The 17,081-nt window shown below is 39.4% G+C and overlaps 1 protein-coding gene across 1 annotated transcript; it reads left to right on the top strand.

The window, feature by feature from the left end:
* The first annotated feature begins 8,572 nt into the window (after positions 1-8,572).
* Positions 8,573-16,917, top strand: LOC115673666 (protein NETWORKED 1D-like). The gene is made up of 5 exons (XM_030595897.2): positions 8,573-8,886; positions 9,260-9,329; positions 9,461-9,756; positions 10,974-15,118; positions 15,519-16,917. The coding sequence occupies exons 3-5, from the start codon at positions 9,651-9,653 to the stop codon at positions 16,710-16,712; spliced, it is 5,445 nt and encodes a 1,814-aa protein (XP_030451757.2). The 5' UTR covers positions 8,573-8,886; positions 9,260-9,329; positions 9,461-9,650; the 3' UTR covers positions 16,713-16,917.
* The last annotated feature ends 164 nt before the right edge of the window (positions 16,918-17,081 follow it).

A 17,081-nucleotide genomic window follows, 5' to 3' on the forward strand; every position in this document is an offset into this window, starting at 1 on the left:
CACGAACTTTGCTAAAAGAAGCCCCTCTAGTTTGTTGATTTTGCGATGGCGCCCAGAACTTTTTGGCAGCGGCCCTCTTTTGTAATAACGATGGGATCAAATGGTTGAGAAGGGGTGGGCTTTGAGAATATTTTTAAATTGCCGCTAACGAAAGTTGGTAATTTAGAAATAATCGAATAAAAATTTGTAATTCGTTCGAGTAAGAGTTTGATTACCTAAATCTAGTTAGTAATTTAATCGGAGAAAGGTTTGCAAGACGTTCAAGTTGAGGTTGGCACTTGATGTGAGAATTGACAACTTTAAAATATTGGTAAGTTACACGAATAAAAGTTTGTGAGATATTACAAAAGTTGGCAATTTGAAATCATTTGTTATCATATGAATGTTGGTAAATCGTACAAATAAGACTCGGTAGTCAAAAAACTATTTGATAACTTAATCAGAGTTAACATGGCAAGGCATTCAAATTACTATTTATAATTTCAAATAAATAAAATAAATATGGCTTTTTTTATATTAATTTAGTTTATTGATTTCGAAAGATGGAAAATTACTCCAATACAAGTTTTTAATGCAAATTTAATTGGTTACTCAATTGGAGAAAAGCCAGTTAGTCAATTAAATAAAGGCCGATAAATGCGTATAATAGTTGGTAAAGTTTGACATAGGGAACTATTAATAAACGTTGGCAATTTGACATAAAGGTGGGTTGCTAAACGGTTACCAAACAAACAATTCTGTTGGTCCCATCTTTTCCCGATGTTATCAAAATCTTACAAAACTCTATACCAATTACCAACGATGGATGCTATTTTACCCCTTTTTCATGCACGAAACGATAAAATTCTACCGTTACATGGCTGCTCTATTAAGAACTTTGAAATTAGCCGGACCTCTTACTAAAATGAAAAGGTAAAAGCAACCGATGTGCCAGTTACACCACGTGACATTGGTGCATGGTGTAACCGGCCAATTAAAAAGCTAGAGTTACAAAATCCAAACGTATAATTTAATTGGTATGCATAGAATCGAGCAATGTAACGTTACACCACATGACATTGGTGCATGGTGTAACCGGCCAATTAAAAAGCTAGAGTTACAAAATCCAAACGTATAATTTAATTGGTATACATAGAATCGAGCAATGTAGCGATGTGATCAATCAATCAACTGCGCCGCATCATCCTTATAACGGAACCGGATGCATGAAGTACTTGATCCCTCTAGGAGGGCCCCTTTTACACGCTCCTCCTACACAGACTCTTGGGTGTCAAAAGCCCAATTTGGCCAGCCAATCCGTCACATGTCGCGGGCCTAAAATCAGGGAAAGTTCACTCCAGTCCAGTGGGCTTGGCCTAGGACATAGAAGAGCTGGGCTTTTGAGCGCCCCAATTGTCCAAAACACAAAGCACGAGAATTTGACGTCTATAAAGATGTGGTTTCTTCCTTTCCTTCTAGCTCAATCACGGTGGCTGGGATCCGTTTTCGACCCAATCAAAGACGATTCCCCCCCGCTTTAATGCCCCCCCGCTCGGGTACGAGCTCGTGTTACCGAGCTCGGCCTAAAAGATGTGGTTTTTAGTCCTCAAAGAAGGATACGATTTAGCTCGATAGTATTAACATGTAGAATCCAACTAATTATTTTTTTTTCCTTTTCGCAGAATTAGATTCGTTTTGATTATTTTATCGCCGGAAATTTGGAATCTCTTTTGGGGTGCGCGTGGCAACGATTCTGTACCCGGAAACTGATTCTGCTCGGAAATGATTCTTTTTTTATTACGTGCCCGGAAACAATTTCTAAGCATTTGAAGGCATATTGTAACTGCCCAAAATTTCTGTTCTTAAAATAGAAAAATAACATAAATACGTTTGGTAACTACACAAAATTTATTTTTATTAATAATATTTTAATAATTTTTTGAATTTTTTAATATTTCTTTCTCTCTTTTTTCTTTTTTTTTTCTTTCTTTCCCTTCCCTTCCTTGGCCATGGCCGGCGAGGGCGTCGCGGCCCTCGTCCGTCGTGACGGCGAGGTTGGCCTCGCCATGGCTGGGCAAGGCCTCGCCGTCGCGACCGCAAGCCGCCCTCACCGGCCCTAGCCCGTGGCCGGCGGCAGACCAGGAAAAAGAATAACAACAAACCAAACCAAGAAGGAAGAAGAAAACCAATAAGAATCAGAAATGGAAAAATTGTTCCCATAATCAAGAAGCTACTTGTTTTTGCTTCTTGATTCTATTCCAAAACTGATTCTAGGAACAATTTTTGCAAATTAATGCGCTGTCACAAAAAATTTAACAACTTGCCAAACGGGCTCTTGGGGAGGTTCTAACCCCTCCCGGAATAGGTCCTAGTCGCATTTGGGTATTCTCACGTGCGCATGTATAACCAAAGAATTTGTCCTTGATTTTAAGTGAAATAATCGTTCACATGTGACAACGTGTCGACTCTATATAATTTTTTTGCCAGCGTATTCATATACTGAATACATATCTAATACCCACACTACAATATAAGGCACAGAGAACTTCTACTTGTAGGAGATTTTAATCTCTTTTTTTCTCTTCCCTAAATACCCTTGCTTATTTATTGGGATAATGTTACAAATAGTCCCTGAACTTTGACCAAATGTACAATATAGTTCTTAAATTTTTAATTTGTTCAATGTGGTCCATGAACTTTGAATTTGTTCAATGCGATCCCTGGACTTTTGGTACATGTCACTATGGTCTATGAATTATATGAAAATGTTATATATTTCTCTTCTATTAATTCAAGATTAGGGACCAATTTGAATATTTTCATATAGTTCAGTAACTAAATTGAATAAATACCAAAAGTTCAAGAACATTGAACAAATTGAAAGTTTATGGAGTACATTACACATTGGACGAAAGTTCATAGACTACATTGAACAAATTAAAAGTTTGGGGACCACATTGCAAATTGAATCAAAGTTCAAGAACCATTTATGTCATTTTCCTCTTATTTATATTACAAACATTGAATCCATGGCAATGCGAAGGTTAATAATTTTGTGCAATCTCTCACGTGTTTTAATATTGATTTTGGTTAGATCCGCACCAATTATGTGGATGGCCCATGTTAGAGATATATTTAGGATATTCTGTGATTTTTATGTAATTCTGTATATTTTACTCAATTGATCCAGATTTGTTACTTTAGATAGTCGTTATATAAGGTCTATAAGTAGGCTCGTGTACTATTCATTTGATAAGGAATTGAATATTATTTTTCTCTTCATTTTCGCGAATCTCAACTGCCCCCGAAGATAGATAGACGATGCAAGATGGCATGGCAAAATGTCAGCCTTTTCATGAACTCAGTTTGATATATATATATATATATATGTGTGTGTGTGTGTGTGTGTGTGTGTGTGTGTGTGTCCAGGCAGTTACAGATCATTTCTATTTTATTTTCATTTATGCGATAACGCAAGTCATAGACCAATTATGCGGTACCTACTATTGCGAGGAGCATAAGTCAAGCAAAAAGGAATTTAATGGTAGGGTCGTAGTTGTCGATGTAAACTGAGAAGGAGACATTATAAAATTAAACTAACGAACTGCTCTCTAACCAGATTTATACTTGGAGGTGCCGAAATTGATGAGAAAGGGTTGCAGTTTTAATTATTAATTCCTTCTAGGGAAATTAGATTTTCTCGATACGAATCGACCTATTTAATCTATCGATGGAATAAAGCTAGAAGTAAAAATGAAATGCGTTTGCAATCTACCGTCTCGACGTATATTAATGATGAGGAAGCCCTTCTAAAGTAGGTAAATTTTAAACTTAAGAAATATCTTGCTAATCTCACGGCGTGGTCCGCACGTGAAAATCTTTCGATTTACTCCAAAAAAATGGAGTGACATGGCACATTGACATCCATTTATTTATTCCATTGAAGGTTAGATGCACCTAATACAACCGCAACTAACTCTAATCGGAAAGGATTTTCACAATCTTACCGTGCCCATCCTGATCACATCCTCCATTTATAAACCCAACAAAAATAAAAATAAAAATAAAAATAAAATAAAAGTGAAATTGCCTCTCCTGGTTTTTTCATTTTTTAACATTTTTTTTCTTCAATTGACTTGATTGATTTGTGCGTTTGCTCCACCAAACCAAAGATAAATCCAAATAAAATTTGCTTATCTTCTCTCCAATAATCCAACAAGAGACGTCGCTTTCCATGAAGATAAGTCCAATTCACAATGCCGCCTACATACGTCGACTTTTAAATCTTGGACCGAACTTTCAAAACTGTCATGATAATTTTCCCCTTGTCCTTACTTAAGAAAGAAAGGACGTGAACATGGCGTTGGACATGACCTCTTATGATCTCGTGCCTAACTTTTCCCCTTTCATATCACTTCGTACCGCTAGTGCTCGTCCGTTAATCGACATAATCTTTTTGAATCTATTTTGTGTTATGAGTGGTTTTAATACTGCAGATTGGGTTCCTATGTTCGTCATGTTTTGACTTAAGTTATGATATGCTCTTTATATAAATGTGATCTCCATCCATTTATAAGTTTAAATGTTTTTTATGGGACATTTTAATATGATATCAGAGTCAAATTCTGTATCGATTTAATTTATTTAAGTAAGTAGTAATTCTCCGAATAAAAAAATTACATAGTAATTTTAGAGTTACAAACATTTAAATCGAAAAGTTAGTTAAAAGGGCTGCAAAAGCAAACTTTTGATTGCTTTTTGAAAAATAACCCTTTTTTTAATTCACTTAAAGGTAACAATCATTGGTAATAGATTGTGTCCAAATGAAATGGACCTTTTCATGAGGCATTATTGTTCAAATTTGAATAAAATTTGGCTCAACTTTGATGAAATGCTGCTGGATATGATGATGCATGTGTATGCCTTCATGGAACTTTTGCTAGGAATTTTGAAAACCTATGAATTTGATTATTATTATCATTATTATTATTTTATGGGTTTAAAAGCCTATGGTTTTGTTGTTGGGTGGGATAATTATTAGTGTTTTTTTTTTCAGAAATTAGGTAAGAAGCAAATTTCATTATAAGGAGCCACATGCATCAATTATAACAGTTTATAAGGTAGGGCACATCACTTTTTCAGACCCCAAACCGCGGTCATTATTGGACTGGACCCCTTATCATCAACACCCTCCTCCTTTCTTTGTAAAATTTTTCTTTTTTCCCCTATATTTTTGTCATTTAATTTAAATAAATGGATTGTACATATGAATTTTGGAGGTCGATGTTGGTGGCCTCTTGCGATCGAGATTGGAGTTGGACCACTTTTCACTATTTATGTCGTGTTAATGACGTTTGATGAGAGCAAGTGTGGGTAGAATGAGGTAAAACTCAAAAGTCAAAAGTCACATGATTTCAAGAACAGCTGAAATTCACCCACCTCACCTGATTTTGTAATCATGCTTATTTTGAAAGGGCTTATTCACTTTGCAATTTTTAATGACATGATGCCACCCATCTGGTTCCTCTTGTATCGAGTGGGGTCCGGCTTAATTTGAGTTTTAGGCTCTGTTTATATTATGAAAATTTAATAATTTGAAAAATATTCTCCTAAAAATGATCGCTCGTACCGCTTGAAATAATTAATTAAGGAAAAATATGTGTGAACATCTTTAGGGACAGTAAAAATATTTTTCGTCCGTTCATTTTTTTAAGTGATACGAACGATCGTTTTTAAGAAAATATTATCCGGATCATTCATTTTTCACTAAACAAATAGAGCCTTATTGTCTCGACTTTGCCATTGTTGAACTGTCTCAGCCATTTTTTTTCGAGAGTGGCCAATAACTTGAAATGTAAACTCTCGAACAGTGATCCTTTTGTCGTTCTTCTAAAAAGTTGATGCACCTTTGAAAAAAGTAAATTCGCGATGTGTAGCTTTGTTGTCTTCTTTTGAAAAATAGACTCTTTAGGGAATTTATGTATTCCGCAGCCGTCGTCGTCTTCTTTTCGAGGGCAATTCTATGGTCTCTAGGGAACAAGTGCCCCGCCGTAACTTGTTACAACTCATCATATTTTTTCGTAACTCCTATATAACACGTGGTAACGCACAAACACTCAAAAGGTTTACGGCCAACTGGCGAGATTTTACTCTTGTTTTTAGTCCAACGACCATCGAAAGATTAGGGATCCATTCGTCCTTTATTTTCGAAATTATATTATGCATATCGCGATCTTCTCGTAGAAATTGAGCCTATGTTTTGAAGAAGCAGAGTTATGCTCTTCTCCGAAAAAACCAAGATGCAAAAAGGTAGGATTTCGAAAAAAATTAGAGGTGACCAAAAGTGTAGTTAGATATAGAAACTTGAGATCGAGGGAGGGGGGTTTTCAGGTAATTTATCCGGAAAAGAGAAGGGCAAAATTGGACGAATAAATAAATAAATAATGCGGTACACGTGGTCGCTATTGAGCAGCGGAACGGCGCAGCCCCGGCGACGAATCAAGACCGTCGTTGTTTGTCACGCCCACCGCCCCATGGGCCCCCCCGATTTTTCTCCCTTTAATAAATGCAGTGACACCGTGGCATGTACATCGACGTACATCGACCCCCCCAACAATTCGAGATTCTCCTCGCGCAATTACGAATTTACCCTTCCGCGTTCTTTTCTCTCTCTCTCTCTCTCTCTTTTTTTTTTTTGTAAATGTTTTGGATGAAATTATTTATTTCCCCCTTTTCTAGGCAGGACCGAATAGATTGAGATCCCAAAATTTCATTCTCTCAGTTAATGTCTCGGTGCGTATTTGCAATGACTTAAGGTACTGTGATTTTGAATGCATAAGTAGGATCGATCGGTGAATTGATCGAGCGTATTTCAATTTGAGTGTCGGGTTTTTGATTAAGAGAAAATACTCGGGGAATGGAATGAAATGAAAGAACGTTTTCTAGGCTAAGATCGAGAGATTTGGGGAGCGAGAAAACCTAATAGTAACTTGAGAGGGTTTCTTTTTTTTCTCAGCAAATAAAGATTACGGTCATACTCAAAACAAGTACGCAGATCCAGCACGGAAAAAAAGATTATTTTGATGTAAGTGCATACCCATTCGTCTGGGCAAAATGTCGAATTAGAGGGCATATCAAAAAATCATATATAACGATCCGACCCATTCGACGTGGGTCGAATTATCAAAAGGAGTTCATCTTTCATTTCCTATATGAATCTTAAGGCGGCATGGTAGAAATAAATCAATTAAGTTCATCCGCACATCGGTATATGCAGAGACCGAAATTATTTTGTACCACGGCTTGGATCTAGAGAAGACGAGGGTTCCGTATACCACTTTAGCATGATACCAAACATTAGTTAAGAAAAGAACATTCTTGAAAGTCATGGTCAAAGATTAAGACTTTATTTTATTTGGAAAATTCATGGCGTCTTCTAGCTTTGCTTTTGAATTCTCCATGTTGAAGGTCATGTGGTAGATAGAAATTCTAAAAGAATATATTATTTTGATAATCTCGTTTAACACTAATTAAGTCATTTTTGGGTCCAGGCAGCACAAAATTAGCCAATCAAATCGCGACTAATTAACAAGTGGGTACTTGAGAGAACCGTGCATGTTCACACGCACCCCAACATAATCTTGCCTTAATCTAATCTTAATCACCTCGAGGCTTAAGGAATGAGCAAGAGATCATGAGATCCCTCTTGATCATTCTATACGCACGCGCATCAACTGGTCACCAGTCATCATATCTCCCCAAAAAATAAAAATAAAAATAAAAATAAAAATCTCTTTAGATAAACTTATTAATAAAAATATTTCGATATTTATAACAATGATGACTCCTAGCACAAAAAAATGCACTTCAAATTGTGATCATTCCATTTGATTTTTAAGAAATGTCCGAGGCACTCATCAATGCTATCAATATTCCCTATGCTGTTTTATAAAGTAAAGAAAACATCGTAACTTTTAGGGATCGCGGTCTTTTTTTCCGTTCAAAAAATATCATCGATTGTTCTATTTCGTATGTAAATTCATAAATCTATTTTATCGTCCATGCATTTTAACTCTAGACTCTGGAATCTCTTCCATATCACGCACTACCTTACCAAAATAAGCTCGAATATTGAAATATTCATATTTTTCTTCGTACATGTGCGCAATATCTTCGTGCCGTCTCAATAGTTTCTATCCGATAATTAATACTTTAAGTATTTAGCAATCAAGCGATTTAACGAAAATAAATAAATTTAATGCCAGTTTTTTTATTTTTTATTTTTTTGCATTCTATCGTCAGTTAAGAAAATTCAAACAAGACTCCATTTCTTCCTTCCACTTTAGCCCAATTATTGCGAAAAGAGAGGATTATTCGGGAGACACAAGAAAAAACATCGTTGGATTCCCTAGAAAAGGACAAGGTTGTCATTTCGGGTCCTTCCCATCGCACGACAATGCCAAAGGAGCAGTCCTCCAGGAAATTTTTTCCTTGAACGAGAGAGAGAGAGAGAGAGAGAGAGAGAGAGAGGGTCTTCTTACAGTTAGCAAAGTTGAATATTTAGTTTCCAAACCGATAAGTAATGATTCACACACACTTTGATCTCTTGTCCTCGCCAACCCCCCTCCCCCCGTCTTCCTTTTTCTTGTCCTCTTTTCCCTTCTGTCACGGTCGTCATCATCAGCAAAGGCGCCCACGGAGAAAGCAAGCAACAGCTAGTTTTGCTTTAGAGAGAAGCACAGATCTCTGAAGCAAGAGAAGAAGAGGAAGAAAAACCAAGATGGGTTGAAGCGGGGAAAGACTTCAGGGAGAAGCAAAAGCAGCTGAAAAGTTATTTCCGTTTCAGCTTGCTCGTCGAATTCCAGAGCAAAGGCCCAGAAGAAAAATTCGGTTTTGATGTTAGTTTTGGTATGCTTCTAGAGAAGTAGAATCGGATATCGATCCTTGTGGGCTACCCAGATTTTGATTTCAACGCTTAGCTCTTCTGGTGGATGATTCTTCTTTTTTTTTTTTGGGGGTGGGAGGGGGGGGGGGGGGGATTTTGAGACGTGTTTTCTTGATTTCTTTGTCATTTCTTGAAGCTAAAAGGGTCGCGAATCTGCTTCTGGGTTTGAGTTGTAGTCTCTGCAGGCTTTCTTGGATATGGTTTTCCAATTATGGCATGTAATTGATTTTGCTTAGTTATGAACCTCTTGGAGCATGTGAAGTTCCAACTCTTTTACCGAATTCGCTCATGCCTATCCTGCGGTTCTGATTATGACTATTTGGTGGATTCTGACAGGTAGTTCGGTCGCTTAAAAGAAGTTCCAATCTCTACATGATTCTTAGACCTGCGTTTTTTTATCGATCAGGTATCAGTCATCATGTGGAGTTTGATCTTTATCCTTTTTCGCTTTCTTTTTGCTTGAAAAACTTGATCTTGATTTTGATTCATCTGAAACTGGATTGAGGTGTTCTATTTGGTCGATCTTTTGGTGGCTAGGTACAAGAAGATTGAGATATAAAGCTATTAACCGTGTATATAAGAATAAGTTGGTTTGACATCGAACCAATTCTTTTGCGGGTTGGTAATATAGCTCAGCATATTTTCACTGGTTCAAGACTCGGAGCGCACTTTTTCGGGAGAAAAAAAGAAAAAGAAGTTGAAAGGAGTGTTGTTGTTCGGTAGAGATATGGCAGCGGCGGCGGCTCATGCAAATTCTAAGGGCATGTACTCTTGGTGGTGGAACAGCCACATTAGCCCGAAAAATTCGAAATGGCTTCATGAAAATCTTACAGGTACTATTTAGTTCCTTTTCTGGATTGGAAGAGTTTAAAGATGCTGTGATCACTACTTGAATTGCTTTATTGTGAGTTTTCTGTAATGATGCTATGCATACAGCTTTTGTATTGTTTGAGAAGTTCAGAAACATATATTTCTGAATTCTCCGAAAGTGATGTGTGAGAGAAGGCCATGTGATGACTTATGTATCCACTATTCAGCTTCAACCTTTCGGCATTGTATTTGTATTTTGACTAAAATGGTCTAGCTCCTGAAATGCTCTTTTACCCGATTCTGATTCTTGAGACCAAACAAATGGTTGCTCACTCAATCCTGATGAACAACTAGCTTAGAATGGAAATGGGGATATTCTAGTTTAAACACATTTTTTTTTTTTTGGTAAGGTAGTTTAAACACATTTTTTATCTCAACATAATCACTAAATCTTGCGATACAAATGTGCCAAACTAGGATACAATGCTTTGACATTCACGGACTTTTGGATTGTTTAAGCTGCAAAAACCAACTTCGATTAGCTTGCTTCATTTCCAGTTTGCTTGAAATATATGGGCATCGACAACTTCTAGTTAGGTAGAAACGGCAGGCATGATCAAGCAAAATTAATTATCACAGCTTATTCCTAAACTGTTTTGTGGGTAGTATAATGCTTCAGCACCCCCCACTCCCTTCACAAAAAAGCTCATGTTGGCTGCAACAAGATTGCTCTTTTATTTTGCTGGACATCAGTTGATGCTTAGCAGGTCAAACAAAAAACAGTTGCAGGTGGTGCTTCAGCCATCAGTTAGATTGGAGCGAACTTTTTCTGTGTTATTAGCAGACAGCTTTTTCGACCAAAAAAAAAAAAATAATACAGACAGCTTTACCCTGATAAGCCTATGTGATTGGAACTACTGTCTTAACTTGGTCCTGGGATTTCATTATCTTAGTTGGTGCATAATGACACTGCTCTTCTATATTCCAGAAAGAAGTAGCATCCCTGACAATGATCTATAAGAATGAATATGAGAACACTCCTACCAGCATGGCTCATATGCCTTTTCTGTCAAGACTGGACCCTTATTAGATGAGAACACTCTGGCGCCTATTTATGTTTATATATTCGATTATGAATGTCATGTCATGCACTTTCTGCTTTCTTATGCCTTCCACCTCCTCTCTCTCTCCTTGCTCTTCCCTGAGATTGACATTGCGCGTGTCTCATCACCTTGAACAGATATGGACGTAAAAGTTAACCAAATGATTAAGCTCATTGAAGAAGATGCCGATTCCTTCGCTAGGAGGGCAGAGATGTACTATAAAAAGAGGCCAGAGCTTATGAAACTGGTCGAGGAGTTCTATCGAGCCTACCGTGCATTAGCAGAGAGATATGATCATGCAACTGGTGTACTTCGCCAGGCTCAGAAAACCATGGCTGAAGCGTTCCCGAACCAGGTCCCGCCAATGGTCTCAGATGATTCGCCTGCTTCTGAGTCTGACCCTCGTACACCCGAAATGTTATTCACTGGGCGGTCACTTTTTCATTCGGAGGATCTCAGTAAGGACTCTGGAGACTCAGCTTCCAATTTACCAAAAAGGAATGGAGCTTTCACAGAGGAGTTTGATTCCATGACTGGTGGAAAGAGCTTAAAACAGTTCAACGACATGTTTGGCTCTGCAGAAGGAAGAGTACGGCGGGGTCTCAACTTCCAGGAGCAGAATAGTGGCGGTGGTAGAAGTTCCAAAGCTGAAGCTGAAATTCAAAGCTTGAGGAAAGCAATTGCAGAATTAGAAGCTGAAAAAGAAGCTGGCCGGGTTCAGTACCAGCAGAGCTCGGAGAGATCATCTAATCTGGAATTAGAATTATCTCGCGCACAGGAGGATTGCGAGAAACTAAAAGAACAAGCCAGACAAGCTGAGGCTGAAATGGAATCTTTGAAGGAAGCCCTTGGAAAATTAGAGGTTGAAAGGAAAGCAAATCTTTTTCAGTATGAACTGTGTCTGGAGAAAATGAGTAACCTTGAGAACGGTGTTTCTTCTGCGCAGAAGGATGCTCAAGAGCTTAATGAACGTGCTCGTCTAGCTGAAAGTGAATCTGAAACCCTTAAACAAGACCTTCTTAAGGTAGAAGCTGAGAAGGAAGCTGCACTTGTTCAGTGTAAACAGTGTATGGAGAGGATATCTAATCTAGAGGATAAGTTAATGCAAGCTGAGGAAGACACCAGAAAGATTGTTGAGAGAGCTGATAAAGCCGAAAGAGAAGTTGAAGCTCTGAAGGAAGAGATTGCAAAATTAGCTGCAGAGAAGGAAGATGCAGCTATGAGGTGCAATCAGTGCCTAAAGACAATTTCTGATTTGGAGCATAAAGTGTCTATTGCCCAAGAGGAGACCCAGAGTTTGAATTCCGAGATAGAGGATGGGGTCGAAAAGTTAAGAGGTGCAGAAGAAAGGTGTCTTCTGTTGGAGAGGTCGAATCAGACTTTTCACTCAGAGCTCGAATCTTTGGTGCAGAAAACGGCCAGTCAAGCTCAGGAGCTTTCGGAAAAGCAGCAGGAGCTTGGGAAACTTTGGACTTGCATAAAAAAAGAGCGCCTAAGATTCGTAGAGGCAGAAACCGCATTCCAGACTCTGCAACATCTTCACTCCCAATCTCAGGAAGAACTCAGGTCTCTTGCTGCGCAGCTTCAAAACAGAAATCAGCTTCTTAATGACATGGAAGTCCGTGATCGGGGTTTACAAGATGAAATCCAGAAGATTCAAGAGGAGAACAGGAGCCTTGGCGAGCTTAATTTGTCTTCATCTCTGTCAATTAAGAACTTGCAGGAGGAGATTTTAAGCCTGAGGGAGATGATACAGAAACTTGAGGCGGAGATTGAACTTCGTGTAAACGAACGTAATGCTCTTCAGCAAGAAATTTACTGTCTGAAAGAGGAACTAAATGACCTGAACAAGAAGCATCGCTTTGTACTTGATCAGGTGTATGCAGTCGGCCTTGATTCAGAATCCTTTGGGCAATCTGTGAAGGAGTTGCAGGATGAGAACTTGGAGCAGAAGGAAATGCGTGAACAAGATGCAAGTGAGAAGGCGGTTCTTCTGCAGAAGTTGGTGGTCATGGATAAGCTTCTTGAGAAGAATGTCCTCTTAGAAAATTCCCTTTCAGACTTGAATGTTGAGTTAGAAGGGGTGAGAGAGAAAGTGAACTCATTGGAAGAATCCTGTGAATCTCTCTTGCAAGAGAAATCAAATTTGGTTGCTGAGAAGGACACGCTGACTTCTACAATACAGGCCACAATGGAGACTTGCCAGGAACTTGCGGAGAAGAACAAGATCTTGGAAATTACACTTTGTGATGCAAACACAGAGCTTGAAAAGTGGAGGGAAAAATCAAAGATGTTAGATGAGTCTTGCCTCTTGCTTGGGAATGAAAAGTCAGTCCTGATCACGGAGAAAGAAATTTTAGCGTCAGAGCTAGATTCTACTCAGCGAAGAATGGAGGACCTGGACACAAGATACAAAGGGCTGCATGAGCAAAGTTTGCTATTAGAGGAGGAGAGAGCATCTGTCTTGAATGAAATCTCGAAACTGAAGGCTATTTTGGATGCGGAAAGGCAGGAACATTCCGGTTTTAAGGACCTGAGTAAAGCGCAGTTGGCTGATTTAGTCTCTCGGCTCCTTCTCCTCCAAAAGGAATTGCAGTCCAAGAACAATGAACACCATGAGGAATTGGATAATACTATGTGTTTCCAGATTGAAATCTTTGTCTTGCATAAGTTCATACAGGAATTGAAGGATAGAAATTCTTTCCTCACATCAAATTGCCAAAAACTTGTGGAAGCATCCAAATCCTCAGAAGAACTAGCTGCTCAGTTGGAGCGTGAAAATTCTGCTCAACAAATAGAGCTGAAGTCTTTCTCTGATCACATTAATGTACTGCACTTGGGGCTGTCCCAGATATCCAAGATGCTTGAAACTGGTGCAAAATCTGGCTTCCAAGATGATCTGAAGGAAGATCAACCTCTTCTAGATCCTATTGTTAAGAAGGTCCAAGACTTGCAGAGTTTGCTGTCTGAAACTGAGGAGGAGAATCTTCGGATGTTTACTGAAAAGTCAGTCCTTGACACAATGCTGAGGCTGAGGGAGCTGGAGGTGGCTAATCTTGTGGCTAAGATGACTAGCCTTGATGACAAGCACAGGGTTCAATCTGAGCAATTCCTTTTATTGCAGAGGGAGACCCAAGAAGTGACGGAATTTAATGAAGATCTGGTACTGAAGGTGTTAGAGGGACTCTGCAGAGAAGAAGTGCTGAAAAATGAAATGCAGGTTTTGCATGTGCAGCTGTCAGATGTGCGAGGGGCTTTCGAATGTCTAAAGGAAGATAACCACACAGTGCACGGTGAGAGAAGATCTTTGATCAATGAAGTCTCGCTCTTGAGTGAGGAAAAACGTAAACTGGAAGAGGAAAATAGCATTATCTCTGACCAAAACATGACTGAAGCTACCACTTGTCTTGTTTACAAGAGTATTGTCCTTCAAAAGTTTTCCGAACTGAAGGAATTGAGTAAAGCGCTATCAGAACTTCACTTGGTCAACATGGAATTAAAGGAGACGCAAAAACTTGTGGAGCACAATTTGGAGAAAATGCAAACAGAGAAGTTGCAACTTGAGGGATTGGTGGCGATCTCAGAGAATGAGCTTATATCTGTTCGATCGGTCAACGACCAGCTGAATGGCGAGATAGAAAGTAAAAAGGAGATGTTGTGCCAGATGGAAAACAAGCTTCTGGAAGCAGAACAGATGGTAAATGCAGTTGCCTCTGAGAAAACAGAGTTACAAAAAGAGTTGGACCATATGAAGACCGAATATGCTGAAGTTCAGGTGGCAGGAGAAGATCGTCTGAGGCAGATTCTCAAGCTCTCTCGAGACTGTGATTATCAAAGCAAGGAAGCCGAAATTCTGCGTGAAGCAAAACAGCAGTTAGAGATGGAACTGTCCAAGTTACTTAAAGAGCACGACGATTATAAAGTTAGGGAACAGAGCCTGAGTCTTGAACTGCAAAAGCAAAGGGATGAAGTTGTACAGTGGGAGGAGAAATCAATGGCACTTCTTGGCGAGCTGATCTTTTCGGATGTGCGAGAGGCATTGCTTGAAGAGAAAATTTGTGAACTCAGTGAGGCATGCCGGAGTTTAAGTGAATCAAAATCTGCGGAGATTGAACAGCTAAAGGATAGGGTCTCCACTTTGGAAGGGGAAAATGAAGGGCTAAATGCTAAGCTTTCTGGTTATATGTCAGATATTGGTTACTTGAAGAACTCTGTATCTTCATTGGAGAGTCTTACCTGTCTGTCAAAACAACTCGAGAAAGCTGCCGATCACAACGTTACGGTAATGTTTTTAAGTTTTTATTGGCTAATGGGTCACATTTAAACAGAATTCACTTGGGAATGAGGAAAATTTGTAGCACGACCTTTTCATTTTCTCACCTCTACCAAGAGGCTGCCACTATTGGTTACAGTAACTAAGCCTTATGAATCTCTCCTCTATCGGATGTTTGTTGCACCTCTGAGCTTTCCCTTCTAATAGTGATCAAAGCCTCTATTGTGTTGGTGAATATGCTCTGCAATTTTGCTTTAGGAAGTTTATGCAAGCATTCCTTACTTTCTTAATGGAGTTCATACATCTGCCTTCTTGTGGCTTTGATGAGAGTTTATGAGCTTTGAAATATTTTCTTGTGCTACTTGTGGTTGTTGATGTCATTCATGGTTTTTGTTCTACCTATTTTCAGGATGCCAATGCAACCGGTGACCAGGACACTGATAAAGATCAAGAGGCTGTTGAAGATATTACATCCACTGTACCAGACAGATCATCAGAAATCCAGGATTTGTATAGGAGAATCCAGACCATCGAGAAGGCACTTCTGGATATGGAGAGGGTTGCGACCCAAGAAAAATCGCAAACTAATTCCGAACTAGAGGCCGCGATGGAAGAGATTGAGAGGTTAAAATCCAAAATCAGCTTGGATAAAGAAAACAGTTTGGGTAGCCAAAATGGACCTGGTGGACTTAATGACGGTATTGCAAATGGTGCGATGCTGCAAAAACCCAAAACCGAGATAACCGAAGCGGAGAGCGAACTTTTGACTAAGGACATCATGCTCGACCAAATCTCCGAGTGCTCATCAAAATGTTTGAGCAGGAGAGGAACTGTGGAAGCTGATGATCAAATGCTCGAGCTGTGGGAAAGCACTGAAAAGAATGGGAGCCCTGAGGTCAAAATCGGGAAAGCACAAAAGGGACCCGTCTTGCCGAGTGACTTCCATGAAGTCAAAGCCCATGGGGAACACCGGAGCCTGAATCCTTCGACCGAATCACTTCTTGAGAAGGAGCTGGGAGTCGATAAACTAGAGATCTCCGGTAGTTTCGGAGGGTCCCAATCTCAAGGAGGCAACAAGAAGAAAGTACTGGAAAGGCTCGATTCGGATGCTCAAAAGCTGACCAACCTGCAGATAACCGTGGAGGACTTGATGAAAAAGGTGGAAAATACCAAGAAGGCCAAAAAGGGGAAGGGCTTGGAACATGATGTAGTGAAGGTTCAGCTGGAAGAAGCTGAGCAAGAGATCGCCAACTTGTTGGAGACTAATCAAAAACTTGCGAAGAGCGTTGAGGACGGTTTCTATTACTACGATGCAAAATCTGCTAAAGAGTCGGACAACAGCGGGAACATCAGTAGGAGGAGGATATCCGAACAGGCTCGGCGAGGCTATGAGAGGATCGGGCGGCTGCAGTTGGAGGTGCAGAAAATACAGCTCCTTTTGTTGAAGCTGGACGAGGAAAAGGAAAACAAAGGTGGGAAAACCAGTATGCTCGAGCGGAAAACGCGAGTTCTTCTGCGAGACTATTTGTACGGCCGAAACAATCAAAAGGGTAAGAAAACGCCCTTTTGTTCGTGCATGCAGCCGCCTACAAAAGGTGACTGAGCCTTTTCTTATAGAGTTAGTAATTGGTTTTCCTAGAACTAGTTTCTGTTTATAATCTTTCAACCATAGAGTCGCGAAGTCCGTATTTTGCTGGTGTTTCATGAGAGGATTAGGTCTCTTCAGTGTAGAGATCCTTTTTGTACATGTAAGGCCCTATCCTACCAAATGTTGCAGCTTTTTTCATTCTTTCTTGCTGTGATGTTTACTCTCTGGTGTTCCTCTGCATATATTTCTTCTTCCTTATTGCAGCATGTACTTTCACTAGATTATTGTTCACTTAACTCCGTCGAAATGGAATATACCAAACATGGTCCGGCCATGGTCGGGGACTAGATCTTTTGCTTATATAGGAGTTGATCCGCGAGACGG

This window comes from Syzygium oleosum, unplaced genomic scaffold (assembly GCF_021117445.2).
Source record: "Syzygium oleosum isolate NSW1041296 unplaced genomic scaffold, Sole_v2.1 Sole_v2.09, whole genome shotgun sequence".
Classification (NCBI taxonomy): Eukaryota; Viridiplantae; Streptophyta; class Magnoliopsida; order Myrtales; family Myrtaceae; genus Syzygium; species Syzygium oleosum.